The 15,097-nt window shown below is 33.3% G+C and overlaps 1 protein-coding gene across 1 annotated transcript in view; it reads left to right on the top strand.

Annotated features, from left to right (window-relative positions):
* SIPA1L2 (signal induced proliferation associated 1 like 2) overlaps positions 1–15,097 on the top strand; it is a 153,556-nt gene that overhangs the window by 79,855 nt on the left and 58,604 nt on the right. Inside the window, exons 6-8 of the mRNA XM_075146451.1 lie at positions 1,248–1,422; positions 6,907–7,010; positions 13,530–13,687. Coding sequence (XP_075002552.1) covers positions 1,248–1,422; positions 6,907–7,010; positions 13,530–13,687 — 437 coding nt within the window. The remainder of the gene's footprint in view (positions 1–1,247; positions 1,423–6,906; positions 7,011–13,529; positions 13,688–15,097) is intronic.

Genomic DNA, 15,097 nt, shown 5'->3' with positions numbered 1-15,097 from the left:
TTGGCGACAGCCTTATATACAACTCTCCACTTACAACGGAGAAATGCAGCATTTATTGAAGAGAGAAGGTTGAGGATTATTTGAAGTCTGGAATGATATTTTTGACATTTTGTTCTTTCATGTATGTTTGTTTTCTTAAGTCGACCTTTTAGTATTCTCATCTTTTAGCTTTTCCTCAAAATTGCTGTGGTAAAACATCGGTGCAGTAGCATGTCTATGGATTTGAGTTTTACAATATACGTAACATGGCAGACCATGTGTTACATATGACTAAGGTGAAGCAGACTGTTCTTGTCACCTTTGCTCTAATAGGAATATATACAGTCTTGCATAACACACATTTTAGACACTAATTCTGAAGTTTGATTAAGAGAAGTCTACAGCTGGGGAGCTGATTTGAGTCGTGAATATAGATAAATGTCTTAAGGAACTCTGGTGTCACTGATGGTCTCTGTCAGTTTGTGAAGCTCTAAAAGTTGTCAGTTAAGAATAATAGGACTAATCCATTCACATGGAGGTTTCCTGTTTGTCATCTTAAGTATGCATAAAAGCTAAGAAAACAAGAGAACACTCTGCTCAAGAAGTAATAATCTCTTTTTATACTTAACTTTTTATAGTTTTAATAGTTTTTTTAATAGAAGTAATTTATCTCTTTTTAATGTTCTAGAATTGAGACTGTAGTTTGTTTAACAAAACTATTTAACCGCAATCTGATTTCTAGCCTGAAGTATACTTTTGAAAATGGGGAATAATTTTTAACAATGGGTGATTTTATGGGGAGGGCAAAAGATTACATGTAACAGAAATTACTGTTCTCTGAACTTTAAATAAGAAATAAATACAAATAAGGGAAAATAAGCTCACCTTGCTTTGAATCTGAGAAAGAAGACAGTTATACAAAGATTGCCAGTTAGAGTTCTTATACTATAATGTGCAGTAGAGTGTGCTTTTATAGATAACTAAGTCAAAAGTCTTCATGTACTGCTTTTATCTGTGTTTGGATAGTGACAATACAGTTTTCTTTCAAGATAGTTGCTGGGGTTTGTTTGGTTTCGTTTTTTTTTCCCTTTCTGTGGTGACTTCATTTCCCAAATCAGAACACTTATTTTTTCACTTTCAGATAACATCTGCCAGGGGTTATAACAGTGTTAATATTTTAATTCTTAATATTTGTTCTAGTATTGACTTTCCTTTGCTTCTGTAATTTTTTCTTTCCTTTTTTTTTTTAATTTTTTTATTTATTTCAGCTGAGTTTTCAACATAAGATTGGTATCCTTTACTGCAAAGCAGGCCAAAGCACAGAGGAAGAAATGTATAACAATGAGATGGCAGGACCAGCTTTTGAAGAGTTCCTTGATCTGCTGGGCCAGAGAGTACGGCTAAAAGGATTTAGTAAATACAGGGCTCAGCTAGATAATAAAAGTAAGTTATGTTTCCAACCTATAGTAGAAACTATAATTATTCAGTTGATCTTCTGCAAATCCTGTTTTGTCTTTTCATGCTCTTGACTTTGGTTTTTGATTAGTAAGATTATATGGTAAATGAGGAAGATGAAGCATATGATAAAAGCGTGTATCACACCTTGTCTGAAAGATTATTTGCTTTTTCTGTGGCATTAATAGAACTGAAAATCAAAGCAACTTATTTCATTTGTTTGCACTTAGTTAAAATCATACGCGAGTGATATTTTTTATATATTTCAGAATTTCCCAGCTACACTTTAACGTCTTATCCTTAAAAAGGCAAAAGAAAAGATATGTATTTCAAAATATGGAGTCATGACAAGGGAACATTTTCCTTATTTCAACTAAACTTTTGTTTAATCAACATACATATTGATGTTTATATTTGATGGGCAATCAAGTTTTCTCAGTTTTCTAGTTTCTCACACATGCACAGTAAGCACGTTATTATTCGGCAGTTGATAAACATTCATCTACCTAACCACTGTGCTATTACTGCCATTTCCTCAGGTCTTTCAGTTTCCCGAAGTGCCATAGTATAATAATATAATTGTACAAATTTGTTGGGTTTTGTAGCAAAAATAGGAACTGAAGTATTGCTGTTAAAAAAGTAAATGATATGTTAACACACTTCTTTATTAGCACTGCTTTTCACTGCCCTTAAATTTAACTTAACTCATTCTTAGTTTAATGTAGTTTTAATAGGATTTTGACAACAGATCACTATGAGCTGTGATCTAAGGATATCTAGGTATTCATCTTCTTTATTGTAACATACTGTTTTTATATATATAAAGACTATATAGATATAGATATAAAGAAGGAATTTTTTACAATGAGGGTGGTGAAACCCTGGGACGGGTTCCCAGAGAGGTGGTAGATGCCCCATCCCTGGAAACATTCAAAGTCAGGTTGATCGGGGCTCTGAGCAACCTGCTCTAGTTGAAGATGCCCCTGTTCACTGCAGGGGGGTTAGACTAGATGACCTTTAAAGGTCCCTTCCAACACAAACCATTCTATGATTCTATGATTTGATTTGTATCTATTTTTGCTGTAGTTTGTGTATTACATCCTGAAAGTAGATTTTTCTTTTTAATATACTGTATATGGCCTGTGTATAACAGAAAAGGAAGTTACCGAAGTGCATCTTTTTAAACCATTAAATCCTGCTACTTGTGTGTGTATTCTACTTACTCTTCTAATCAAATGGGAAAGTTCCTTGACCTGTTAGAGATAAGCTGGCAAGAAAGAAACTTAGAAAGATGTACTTAAAGGAAATTAAGGGAAGATCTTCTTTTCTTGCAAGGAGTATTTTGCCTTTCAGATAGTCACAGAGATCTAGGAAGCGATAAGTCCTCTTATTTGCTTCTCTGTTTCTCCTGCCACTTATCCACCTGATCTAGCCTGGTTCTTAGGAATCTCTTGTGTGTTTTTGCTACTTCAACATCAGTCTTCATTTAACTGGAATACATCTGGATTTTTATTTTTTTTGAAATGGTACATTTGAACACTGATCAGTGTCATAGTCATAAAAGGATTTCTCTTCTGTTATCAAACTGGTAGTGCCCTGATGGACTGTCATCTCCTGTACAGCATTAGGAGAGAGACTTAATGATTCGTATTAGAAATTTTTGGAAATGTCTAGTGCGTGTACATTGTGGTTGGTACCCAGTGCAGATAAACTGTCAATAGGCCAATCTCCAGTGGGAAATGAGATATGCAAAGTTGGTAATAAAACCTCATGCTTTTGCAATGAAGGGAGACCAGCTTTCCAACTCAAGAAATCCTTCACATTCTCTATCTCTAGCAGTGGTGGGAAATGGTGAAAAAAGTGAGCTGAATCCTATGACAGATTCTAATTTATGACTTACAAGGTGGGAAAGTTGCAATTCCGTAGCCCTGTCAACCTGCGTAAGCACCACATTTATTTTTATTAACATTATTGCCTCTTTGCTTAAATCCATGCTTGTTTCACTTTAATAATTCAGGCTTGATAGAGACTATTGCATCCTATTTCAGTACAGAATAATAACTCATTTTTCAAATTAATGTGTAGGAATATTTATTAACATGCTGCAGATGTCAGACTTTAGGATGTATTGATAAATAGGGATGAAAAATTCAAAGGAGTAAGGGATGTTTTGGTTTTGCTTTTTTCCCCCCCAATCAGAGCATGACTGAATATCACTTAGTAATTTTTACATATGAAAATATATGCTGGTCTGTCAAGAAAATTCAGTTTCTATATTTGCCGTGCTTCAGTATGAATGTACGTTGCTGATTAGCATTGTGTATGTATCATTCGGTAACATAATTTTAATGTTTTACTAATGCTGTGTGCCATTAATGATATTGGCCTGTCATAATATATTCTCATAGTTTGCAACAAACAGAATGGAATTAAGAGAGTTCACAAGGATATAATCTTCAGTTCTATATTAAATGTAAAATACTGACTTATCTTTTTTGTGTTATACTTTGTCTTTTAGTATAATGGCACAAGTATTACTGCATGTCGTATTTATAATTGGATAATACATTGATCTGACTGCCTGCATGTTCAGAATAGTGTAATAATTTCATCTCTAGTAGCTACATTTTTGGTAGGCATAATGTTTCAGTAATATTTCTTGCTCAGTTTTTGTAGGGTTCACATTTGACTAGCTGTGGGTTTTTTCTTTAAAAAGTTCATTTTTTAAGATTTGGTCTGTTTATTTAGGATTTTGATAAAAGTAGTTAATTGGTCCATTTCTTATGGAATTTAAAATGTTGTGGTGGCTTGACCTGTCTGGCAGGTAAGCCCCCATCCACTTTCTTGCTCACTCACCTCCCAATAGGATGGAGAAGAAAATCAGAAAAGTAAAAGCAAGAAAAACTTGAGTTGATTAAGACAGTTCAATAAGGGAAGGAAAGAAAGGAAAAAAACAAACACCCCTTCTCCCTACCCAAAAACAACAACAACAACAAAAACCCCCAAAAAAGCAACACCAAAAAACCAGCCGACCACCACATCAATCAACCAACCAAACAACAAAAAAACCCCACAAAAACAAGTGATGGAAAGGCAATCACTTGCCACCTCCCATCAGCAAACTGATGCCCAGCCAGTCTCTCAGCAACAGCTACCATGGAAAAACTGCCCCTGCTCCAGTTTTACTGCAGAGCATGACATTATATGGTATGGAGTATGTCTTTGGTCAATTCGAGTCAGCTGTCCTGGTTGCGTCCCATCTCAAACTCTTGCCCACCCCTAGCATACTTCCTGGAGTGGGCTGGGGGGCAGTGTGAGAAACAGAGAAAACCCTGATGCTGTGCAAGCACTATTCAGCAATAGCTGAAACACTGGTGTGTTACCAACACTGTTTTGATCACATGTAGAAAACACAGCACCATATGGACTGCTATGAAGAAAATTAACTCCATCCAAGCCAGACCCAGTGCAAGTGTGAAGAACATGTGGAATATATTAACTACAAACTCTTTTCTGCCCTTCTTTAGTGCATTTTTGATGGCATGCGATTCTAAATCCCAAGATCAAGAAATAAGAAAATTAGACCAATTCAACACTATATAATTTGTTTAGTATATGTTTTAAAACATATCAATCTACTAGAAATGAGGAATTAAAATACTGTTATTGGAACATTAATATTCTCAGTTGTAATGTTGTGGCTTTAATTATGGATTATATTATGGATAAATTGGATTATGTTTGCATTTAATTTCCTTATAAATGTGAAGAGAGAAATTAAGGTGAAAGAAATTGAGAAATGTTGCAATTTTATATCTACAGAGGAATAGTGCTGTTTCACTTTCATTTGGTAACAGGTGCTTTTCTGCAAAAAAGCAGAAATGTTTCATAACTGAAAAAAAAGTTTAGCCAATTTTTCTCAGACTTTGTAAAATAAAACTAATGTTCACAAAGGAATGAGGTGCAAAAATGTCATCCCAGATATATTTTTTTTAAACTAAAATTGTCAGCAGAGTAATGTTTGTAGTAGCAACCATATGTAAATTTAATCGCAGTAGGCCTTAGTAGGTGTTCAGCAAAGCATCTGTTGAATTAGAAAATTTCAGCTTGTGTAGTGTAAGGCGCTAGATTCCAGAAGTAAAACTTGCTAGCCCATTTCCAAAGTCAAGGTGATAAATCAAAAGTATTCAACTAAGTAGGATGTTGTATTAGGAAAGCATTGATTTAAGGGTAAGGAATCTGCCGTTCTGTAAATAAGTATTTAAAGGGATTGTTTTGTGCAAAATCTGATATCAAGATAATTTGACTTTATTTAATATCTAATTGAAAAAGGAGTTGGGGAATAGGGTTGCTGGGATCAGCGTTGTTTAGGCAGATATTTGTATTTCACAGTATAATTTATTTCCTCCTTCTATCTTCAAAATGCCGCGGAAAGGTTATAATGGAATTATATTTTCAACAAAGATTTTAAAATAAAGGAGTGCAATAATGTTTGCTTTTTTTAGCAACATTTAAGTAAGAAACTTCAGTGGAAATTATGCTCGCTATTTCTTATGTAACTGTAATTTATATTATATCAATATTAATAAATGAAGTTAATTTTATTATTGTACGAACATAACTGATGAAGCCAGTTTTAATATGAATGTGTTCAAAACTATACACACACATAAATATTTTCAGATTTAGGGCTGCAGATACAGTATAGTTACTGTTGAATTTTACACTTACGTGTAAAACTGGAGAACTAACATGGCCAATCAATTTCTTTTTGGAATACAGTTACTATTTAAAACAAAACAAAACCCCAAAACCTTAAACAGTGTGTGGAAGAGAGTGCTGGAGAATGTTTATTGCTGTAGATAATGTAAAATTATATAAAAAAATGAGGAAACATGGAAAAATAGGAGAAAAATTGATAGTTGTGTTGACTCAATAGGGTGTTCCCAACCTCCTGCTTTAAAGTTAATTGTACTTACTTAAATAAGCCATACATATTACTTAAATAATCAATACATATTAAAGAAGATGTATAAAAAGGATTAATTTATGACTACAGAGTAAAATTCATCTAATTTGCTGTAAACATTCTGAAATGCTAACTCTATTAATAAACTTCCTAAATAAAAGAAATAAAAATATTAAGTCATATCATATATGAAATGTATTTTAGTAATTTTAAAATATCTGAAAATTCCCAATAAAATTATTTGATGTTGTACTGCAATGTATTATGTACATTTAGGCCTCATAGACAGCAAACTCTTTGGGCAATTTCTTGCAGGACCCTTCTATGTCATAATATGAAACTAAAGAGTAGATCTTTAGCTGATGCAAATTGGTTTTGTTCTATTGAAAAAAGTTTTAAATTGCAATAATAGATTTAAATCATAGCATGCAAAGAGTGGTGTCCTAAAAAGTAGTATGAATATACTATTTTACTGACCTTCTTGCGATTAAATTCATTTTCAGCTGATTCAACAGGAACTCATTCCCTCTATACTACCTATAAAGATTATGAGTTAATGTTTCATGTATCAACAATGCTTCCATACATGCCCAGTAACAGGCAACAGGTATGTTTTTTAACTTTTCATTGTAATTTTACATTATAAACATTTGACATTGAGGGTTTTTTAAAAGTAATACTTATTTTAAAACTGCACTGTTTTATATGAAGTATGACTTAATTGTATTTATTTTTTTTCTTGAAATATTATAAGGCATTAGAAATCTCATAGGATTTTTATACTATAAAATTCAGGAACTTATTCTATCATCTCCCCCATTTCATGATATTATTAAAAGGTAACGTTGCTTGTAGTGAACGAGTTATTTTCAGTTTGGACTGGATTTACATCTTATGTATGTTTTAAACATTGAATGGAATGAAGCTTGAAAATAGTCTTATGGTTAAAATATGCATGTAATAAGATTTTTAAAATTATTCCACTTAATCCTTATATTACAGATCTTGAAATGTTTATTAATGTGTCATAAAGCTTAGTAATAAATGCTTAACTGTAACCTTCAAAGTGTCTGCTTGTGAAGACAGAAAACTTCTGGAGGAATTCCCTTTGCTTATGTAATAATTCAGAATATCCTTAAAGCATTAAGGATGGCTAAAAACCAGCACAGCATCCAAAGTTTGCGGTGCCCCAGTAAGGTGACTTTGTCTTGCCTGTGTCTGATATTTCTTGTGATTGAATTAAAAAGTACAAGCACATTTGGTATAATATATCAACATTAACACTTTAAAAAAAAAAAAAAAGCCAGTAGAATTGCTCATAGGTCAGACTGATGATAGTTTGTAACTTTCTGAGCTACTACTCTGCATTTTTCTAGGTCTGCAGAAATAAGTGTTGTATATATTTAGTTAGTTTTAGAATATTCTCTCATTGCCATGCAAGATATAAAGATTTCAGTCATTTTGGAGGGTTGTCATGAAATAAAGATGCTATCTCACTTTCTTTTTGAGCAGCATACAAAATATTGTTACTGATTGTTAAACCATATGTGAGTTGTATCTTTCATGTCTATCCTATCAATAGGTCTTGTGGGAAGAAAAAGAGATGTGTCAAGGCAGCAAGAAAAAGATAAAATAAAACGATTAAAATTCTTGAAAAAAGGATAAGTGAAAATTGAAATGGAAGAAAGTATATAATGTATTTATGTATTTTAAATAGTCAGTGCATAATGTTCTGAACTGTTTGAAGAATTGTTTCAAGTGAACAGTTAAGACAAGTGCAAATTTTACTCAATTACACTTAGGATTTAAATGTGGTTTAAAGAAACTAAATTAGGAATCTTCACCATATGAATGTTTAGATGACTCACATATTAAAATGTGCGGCTTTCATGAACAGAATGTTCAGCTATATCACACACTCAACTGTGCCAATACCTAGTAATCAAGGTATTGGATCATCATTGATTTGAGATTGTTCCACGTCTCTGAACTTTCACTTACACTTTATTACAATGCAGGATTAATTTAGTGAACACACTAGGAGTCTGTAATCAGTCATAACAATCTGACTTGAAAGCACATGTAAATAGGGAAAACTGTACACTATTAAGATATAATACACTGAATGAGCTTGCCTTAAAAGGAAAAAATTAATATTTTCATAGCTAATCACAGGCACTGCTAGTAAATATGGCCTTACTTGGAGTTTATTACTTTTGTTGTTGTCTTTCATGACTTTCCCTTGTTTGTGAGAATAGGATATCCTCTTGCCACGATCCACTAATTTTCATAATTGTTTGCTGTTTGTCAGCTTCACTGCTGTGTTGCTCAGCCATCCCCTATTACTGTCCTTTCACTTCTTCCTGTGTCTTCCTTTCATTCTCATCATTTCCTTATGTGTCTTTCTTTATAGTCAGGTGCCAATTCTTGTGTACAGCAAAATCTTCCAATTTTAACTCCATAGTTTGCCCCAGCAACAAGCACTCCTTTCCACAGTGTTTTAGTAAGCTCTCATCATTGTCACTTTAACAGGTTCAATATTTAGTAGAAGCACCGTGTTGTTATTCATGGCTTTCTTGGGATCCAAATAACGTGGCAGTTTTCCAAGTTCAAGTAGTATGCCTATCTGAAGACCCACCACATTATTTTTTTTTTTAGGTGCTGGGATCTAGCAGTATTTGCACAGCATGGACACTATCTTAATGAAATGTGACAAGTGCACCCAAATGACCAGAATTTAGCCAGCCTTAATGTGCAAAAGGGATCCATAATCGTTGTTTAATTTTCTTATAATACTGTTTAGTTCCAAAATACATACTGAAGTGTGAAGTGTATCAGCAGTGTTTTTTCTCACATGCTAGGATAAAATTCAGTTAGGTCTCTTTCCTTGAGACATTTTAGATGCTGAAGACCACAGATGCAGTTGCATCGGTTGTGCTCAAGACAGAGAGAGACTTACAGGTGCTGTGGAATATGAATGTTGTTTATCTCTTCAGGGTTTGGCTCACTAACTCTACATACCCAAGTAAGGGGAAGTTAGGGACCATGGTAATTTTCCTCGTAGGTTATGTTAGCAATGAAGACCCCCATTCGATAGTTATTTTTTGCTAACATATTGTGTATTTACTGGCAATGAGGTTATTGCATCGTATCCCTATGTCCCTTGTTTGGTAATGACTGGGCAAGGTATTGAGTCACTCTTCATCATCTAGGACTACGACCTTCAATGAGCAAGCACTGAGCATTGCTTATATTCCAAATACCTGTGAGCCAAAAATAGGCCACACCAGAATTGTTTGTTGCTTCTTCCAGGACATAACTACGCCCTGCTTGGTCCCTGATCAGGACATCCCTCTAGTTTTAGAGCCAGCAGGAGATCCAAAGAGCAAGGTAATTCTCACTTTGGCTGCAACATAGGCTGGAAACTTTCAAGTCAGCTGCTCCTTCCCTAGGACAGAAAAGACTACCAGCCCTGGTGTGGCCAGGTTGTTTTCCTTTACTGGCCTTTTCTTCAAATCATAGTTCAAGGCTTTCCCCTTTAAACTTTACCTTTGCGACGCCCCTTTCCAAATCATTCCCTTGCAAGTTTCCCATTCACACATTTGTAGTCTGCTTGTGTACACATGGTCAGACCTGATTAATCCAAATCAGTTCAAATAATCTGTTTTCACCTGGTTTAATGAAAACTTAAAAATGAAACAGATATGCAATAATGAAATAAACTTGTTGAATTTAAGCTACTGTTAAAGTGGTTGGGATAACAAGACGTGGTTATACCAAACTTTGTTTAACCAGATCTGATAAAATATCTTTTGCCATTTGTTTCTGGTTTTGGTACTGGTTAAGAACAAAAATTGAAAATAAAACTTTTGAAACCACTTATTTTAGAAAATACTAAAATAAGTACTAAAATACTAAAAGAAAGTACTAAAATAAGTTTGAAGATTTTCTTATTTGATTCTTAACATTTCATCATTTAATTGAATGAAGAATATATTTCGGTGCTATTTCGACAAGAATTCCTTGTTGTTTCGCAGTTTGACTAGGCAATTAAGATTCCACCGAAGTGGTAGATATTTTTCTGTCTGGGCATAACCTGTAATATGCTAAGTTTTAAGACAGTACTTTTCTTCAGAGATGCATATCTGAAAATTAAGAATTGAGTAGTTAAAATCTCAAAATCAATATAGTAACTATTATTTGGTATAAATATTTTTAATCTAACAGATTCTGCTTTTCTAACATATTTTCCTTACCGGACTCCCCTTTGCGTGTCTTGTATTCTTATATAAAACTTCACTGATTTCCTTTTGGCTGCCTGTTGTACTTAATTGGGTTCATTTTAAATTCTACCATGCCAATTTAGACTGATGCTAGAATGATGTCAAAGTGTGTTTGATGTCTCCATACTGTAAACAATCCTCTGTAATCTGTGCACCCTGTTGAGAGTTCCTATTGTGCTCTGCATTAGCATGAGATTCTTTAGAATATGTTAGAAAGGCAGATTAAAAAAAAAATTATAATACAACAACCCCCCAAAACCCCAAACCTGAGCAGACCTCAAAATGGGAGAGGAAGGGGAAACTGAGAACCTGAAAAAAACCTAGGAGGTAAAAGTTGGGAGGAAAATCTAGGTCATAGAATGGAAACTAGAAAAGGGTTTCTTATAAATCTTTTTGCTTAGTTCCAGTTTCCTTCAATTCCTTTTTCATTTTCAGTATGCTATCCTTATCTCACATTTCCCAGGGAAGTATGTGTTCCTCCTTCTTCTCCATTCAATACTTTATTCTTTTCCTATTCCTTTATCCTATCCAGAGCACTTCTTTCCATCTTCCAGATCACCCCACTTTACTTCTCTCCACTTTCAAAGTTCTTTGCATTATGATACTCTGCACACAGCCACGCCTGTGCTTTGCCTTTGCATTGTGTTGAAGTTCACTGACCACTTGTGCATGACAGTTATTTATAAAAGTGTTACACTGATTTTATTTTAAAATTTTGAAGGAGTCACTAAGATCTCTGCAAGCTTGGTAAGGTTCTTAAAAATAATGACCTGACTTCCTATTTCTTATTTTTGTGCCTCTTAGAGGTTTAAGCTCTTGAAAATAGTTTAGGGAGGGGATATAGGAACTGCCATAATTTTGAAAAGACTATTTTTGCTAGTAAAATTTCAAACATTTCTAAAACTTACCTCTTATTAAGTGACTGCTATTCTTGCTTAAACAACCTATGATGGCAAGCAGAACCTCCTACAGAGGTCTACAAAAGAAGAAAATATTCTTGAAAACAGTGATTTTCTTGAGAAATAAATATAACTTTAAACAGGATGTTACTTTCTAATTTTTGTATTTTTGCTCTGTGTAAATGTGTAGGCATAGGCATGAACCACTATAGCAAGAAAAGAGTAACTGGGCAGTTAGTTACATAACAAAAGCAGAAATGAATCACCTTGTACCTCATAATTGGAAGATTTCTTACAAAATTTAACTGCGGTGTAAATTCCAACCTGAGAGAGAATAATAACCTCTAAATGCTTCACTACTATGATCTATTTGTATGGTTCACTAGCTTAGCAAATTAAAGCATACCTGACACACTTAGTTCTGTGATCAGTTCCACGTAGTGTACTTCTACTGTAATTTGTATGCAACAGGATCTATATCTTAAATTGCTCAAATAGCCAGTTATTTTAGTCTTAAAAACCTGAAAGCTTGACTGAGCCACATGACTTATACCAAATATTTTCTGTTCTTATATCCGTTTTAAGTTTCATCAGAAGATTAATTTCTTTAATCTGCATTTGGGATTTTGATTATGTTTAAAATAATACAGATACACTTTAAAATTGTGGCTTTGGCCCTTCTTACTACCTTTAGAATACCATCCTTTGTGTTATTTTAGGAGATATAATGAAACATACTTATGGGTCTTAGGCTTTAGCATGTGCAACTTCGCTTTTTTTGTTGGTAGCTGAAATACTAACTTTTAATGGAACTGAGAAAATACAAGTAGATACTCTTTTATTATAGAAAGATTATGTTCTGTAAAATGAGCTTGATAGAGACATTTTTACTTGTTCTGTCATAAAGTTTTCAAATAAATTTATTCTTGTACCCTTTTTAGTTACACATGAGCTAAGGTAAAGCTTTAAGTGTCTGTATGCTGTCAGTTGACAATGCAAGGTCTTTGGCAGGCTTTGGGTGGATGTTTAAAATGTAGCACATGCTAGACTACCTTTTTCCATCTGGTAATATACATGGATGTTTTATAAGCAAAGGTATTTAAGGAAAAAGTGTAAAAAAATTTGAGAGGTACAATATACTTCCATGAGGAAAGTGAACATCATTCTACTATGTTGTTTTGTTGGGTTTTTTTGGGGGGGGAGAGAGACAAGTGGTCCTTTATTGCTGGACATGTTTTGTAGTTTTTATTAAGTTTTAGCCTGTAACAACGATTTAGTACTTTAAATTATTCCTTAAATATATTTTGATGATGAAAGCTACCAATTACAAGAATAAGTTTTTAATTAATGAGTTTCTAATAGCTATTGTTTCCCTATGAGTCTTAGCTCTGTTCCTCAAGTATGCAGTTGTTAAAATTTGTGATGAGTATTCATGATAATCTATTTTTTAAAAAAAATTATCATAATATTAAAGACAATGCAACATGGAAAAGGAAGGTCTATTGAGAAAGAAAAGCAATATTATATTTTTCATATAGAAGCAAATATTACACTGTAAAGAGGGAACTGATGTACAGTTCTCTGGATAGTGAGAACTGTCAAGGGATGTAACATTTTTTTATTACTGAAGTGATGCACTAAAGTAAGAGAAATATATTTTTCTCATAGAATAAAAGAGAAATGAGCAGAAACTATGCAGAACTAGTGTGGAGATGCGAGAGAACTCACTAGTATTTTTGTGAACTTAGCCCAATTTCCTTTCCCTATCTTTTTGCAGTTCAGTCCAATATCCTTTATCTGTAGCTATGCAGGATATGATTAATTAAAAGTTATTTCTGAAAAATTAAGCTTCATTTATTTTGGTTTGGGGGTTTTTTTGCTAAAATGAAGAAATTGTGATTTTTTTTTTTATAACTAATTTTTCAATGCATGTTTCTTGTCTAGCTGCTAAGGAAAAGGCATATAGGAAATGACATAGTTACCATTGTCTTCCAAGAGCCAGGAGCACTTCCTTTTACTCCAAAAAATATTCGTTCCCACTTTCAACATGTATTTGTCATAGTCAAAGTGCATAATCCTTGCACTGAAAATGTGTGCTATAGGTGAGTAGAGCCTTATAACTATTTAAGTTTGTTATTAAGACTACAATGGAACTCTTCTAACAGTTTTGTATTTCCTAGAGATATTATATATACAATTTTAAAATTTCTGCTACATTTTCTGTGAGTTTGAAACCCCAATTTCTCCCTTGCACACATCTAGAGTTATGGGGCACAGTTTGTAGACTTAAATGGGTATGTGCAGAACTCTGTTGCTGATTTATGGGCACAGAATGGGGATATAACAAGTTAGTGAAAATAAGATTTGCAGACATAGCAATAGAAATTAATTAAAATGTGTATTGCACATTTCCTTTTTCAAAGAAAATGATTTAAAATAAAGTATTTTAGAAGGCTATTAACCTGTATAAATCCCTGAATATGACAATATGACAACGGGATGAGTCCTAGCCTTTAAGCACATGAATGAGGACTTTTGGGGAGTATAAAAACATCTCAAATTTCAGATTACCTTAACTCTCACATTTAAGTAACTGCATCATGAATTCTGACAAGGTAACCGGGGTGGAAGCATAGTTCTGAACTGTTTGGGAATTGTGCAAATAATGATAAGGACTTGAAGCATAATGGTGCAGGTTTAGCATGTATAAACGTTATTTATTCATTGTTTAGAATGAAATTAAAGTACATCATGAGGTTGGGTCGTATCACTGTCTTTTATCTGTCTTTCAGAACTTGAGCTATCTTTCAGAAATTGATTTTGTTTCAGTAGCTCTTTTGTGTTGAATAATACATAACATTTCATAAGTTACATTTTTCTTATTACTAAATTATGTCTGTCTGTCATCTCAAATGTGACTGCATTTCAAACTAGTAGTAGTTGTACATAGTTTGCACAGTATTTTGAAATCTTTTTTTGGTTGAAATACATTATGAAGGTATCAATTGTAGGTATAATTGTATCAATGAGAAAATATTCCTATTTCTTTTACATCATGCTATGTACTGTCTATATCAAGAATTGCAGGTATTTTGAAATTTTATGAACGTAGAGTAGGCAACTTAAACAGGTGCAGAATGCTCCCATTATAGACACATTTGACACCAATACTTTTTCTTTATCTTCACACTTCATTGTAGCAAAACGTCTGAGGATTAAAATAAATTCTGTTTCTATTTATATATTTCTTAGTTTTAAGATCATGCAACTGAGTGACAGCTGAAAATGATAGTCAGACTTACATAAAAAAACAATTTTAAAAAATACTTCTCTCGTTTATGTCTCACAAAGCATTTTTATATTTATTCCATTAAAGAAAGGAGACAGTGACACCCTAAGAAGTCATCCTTGATATTTTTTGTGTTAGTAAGATACATCCATAATGTCTTTTATATATTTAAAAGAAAAAAGCCATTTTAAAACAGACAACCCAATCAGTTTTCTTTGATGTT

The sequence above is a fragment of the Calonectris borealis genome, chromosome 3, assembly GCF_964195595.1.
Source record: "Calonectris borealis chromosome 3, bCalBor7.hap1.2, whole genome shotgun sequence".
Lineage (NCBI taxonomy): Eukaryota > Metazoa > Chordata > Aves > Procellariiformes > Procellariidae > Calonectris > Calonectris borealis.
The sequence above is the reverse complement of the archived record's forward strand: the minus strand, read 5'-3'. Positions and strand labels throughout refer to the sequence as shown.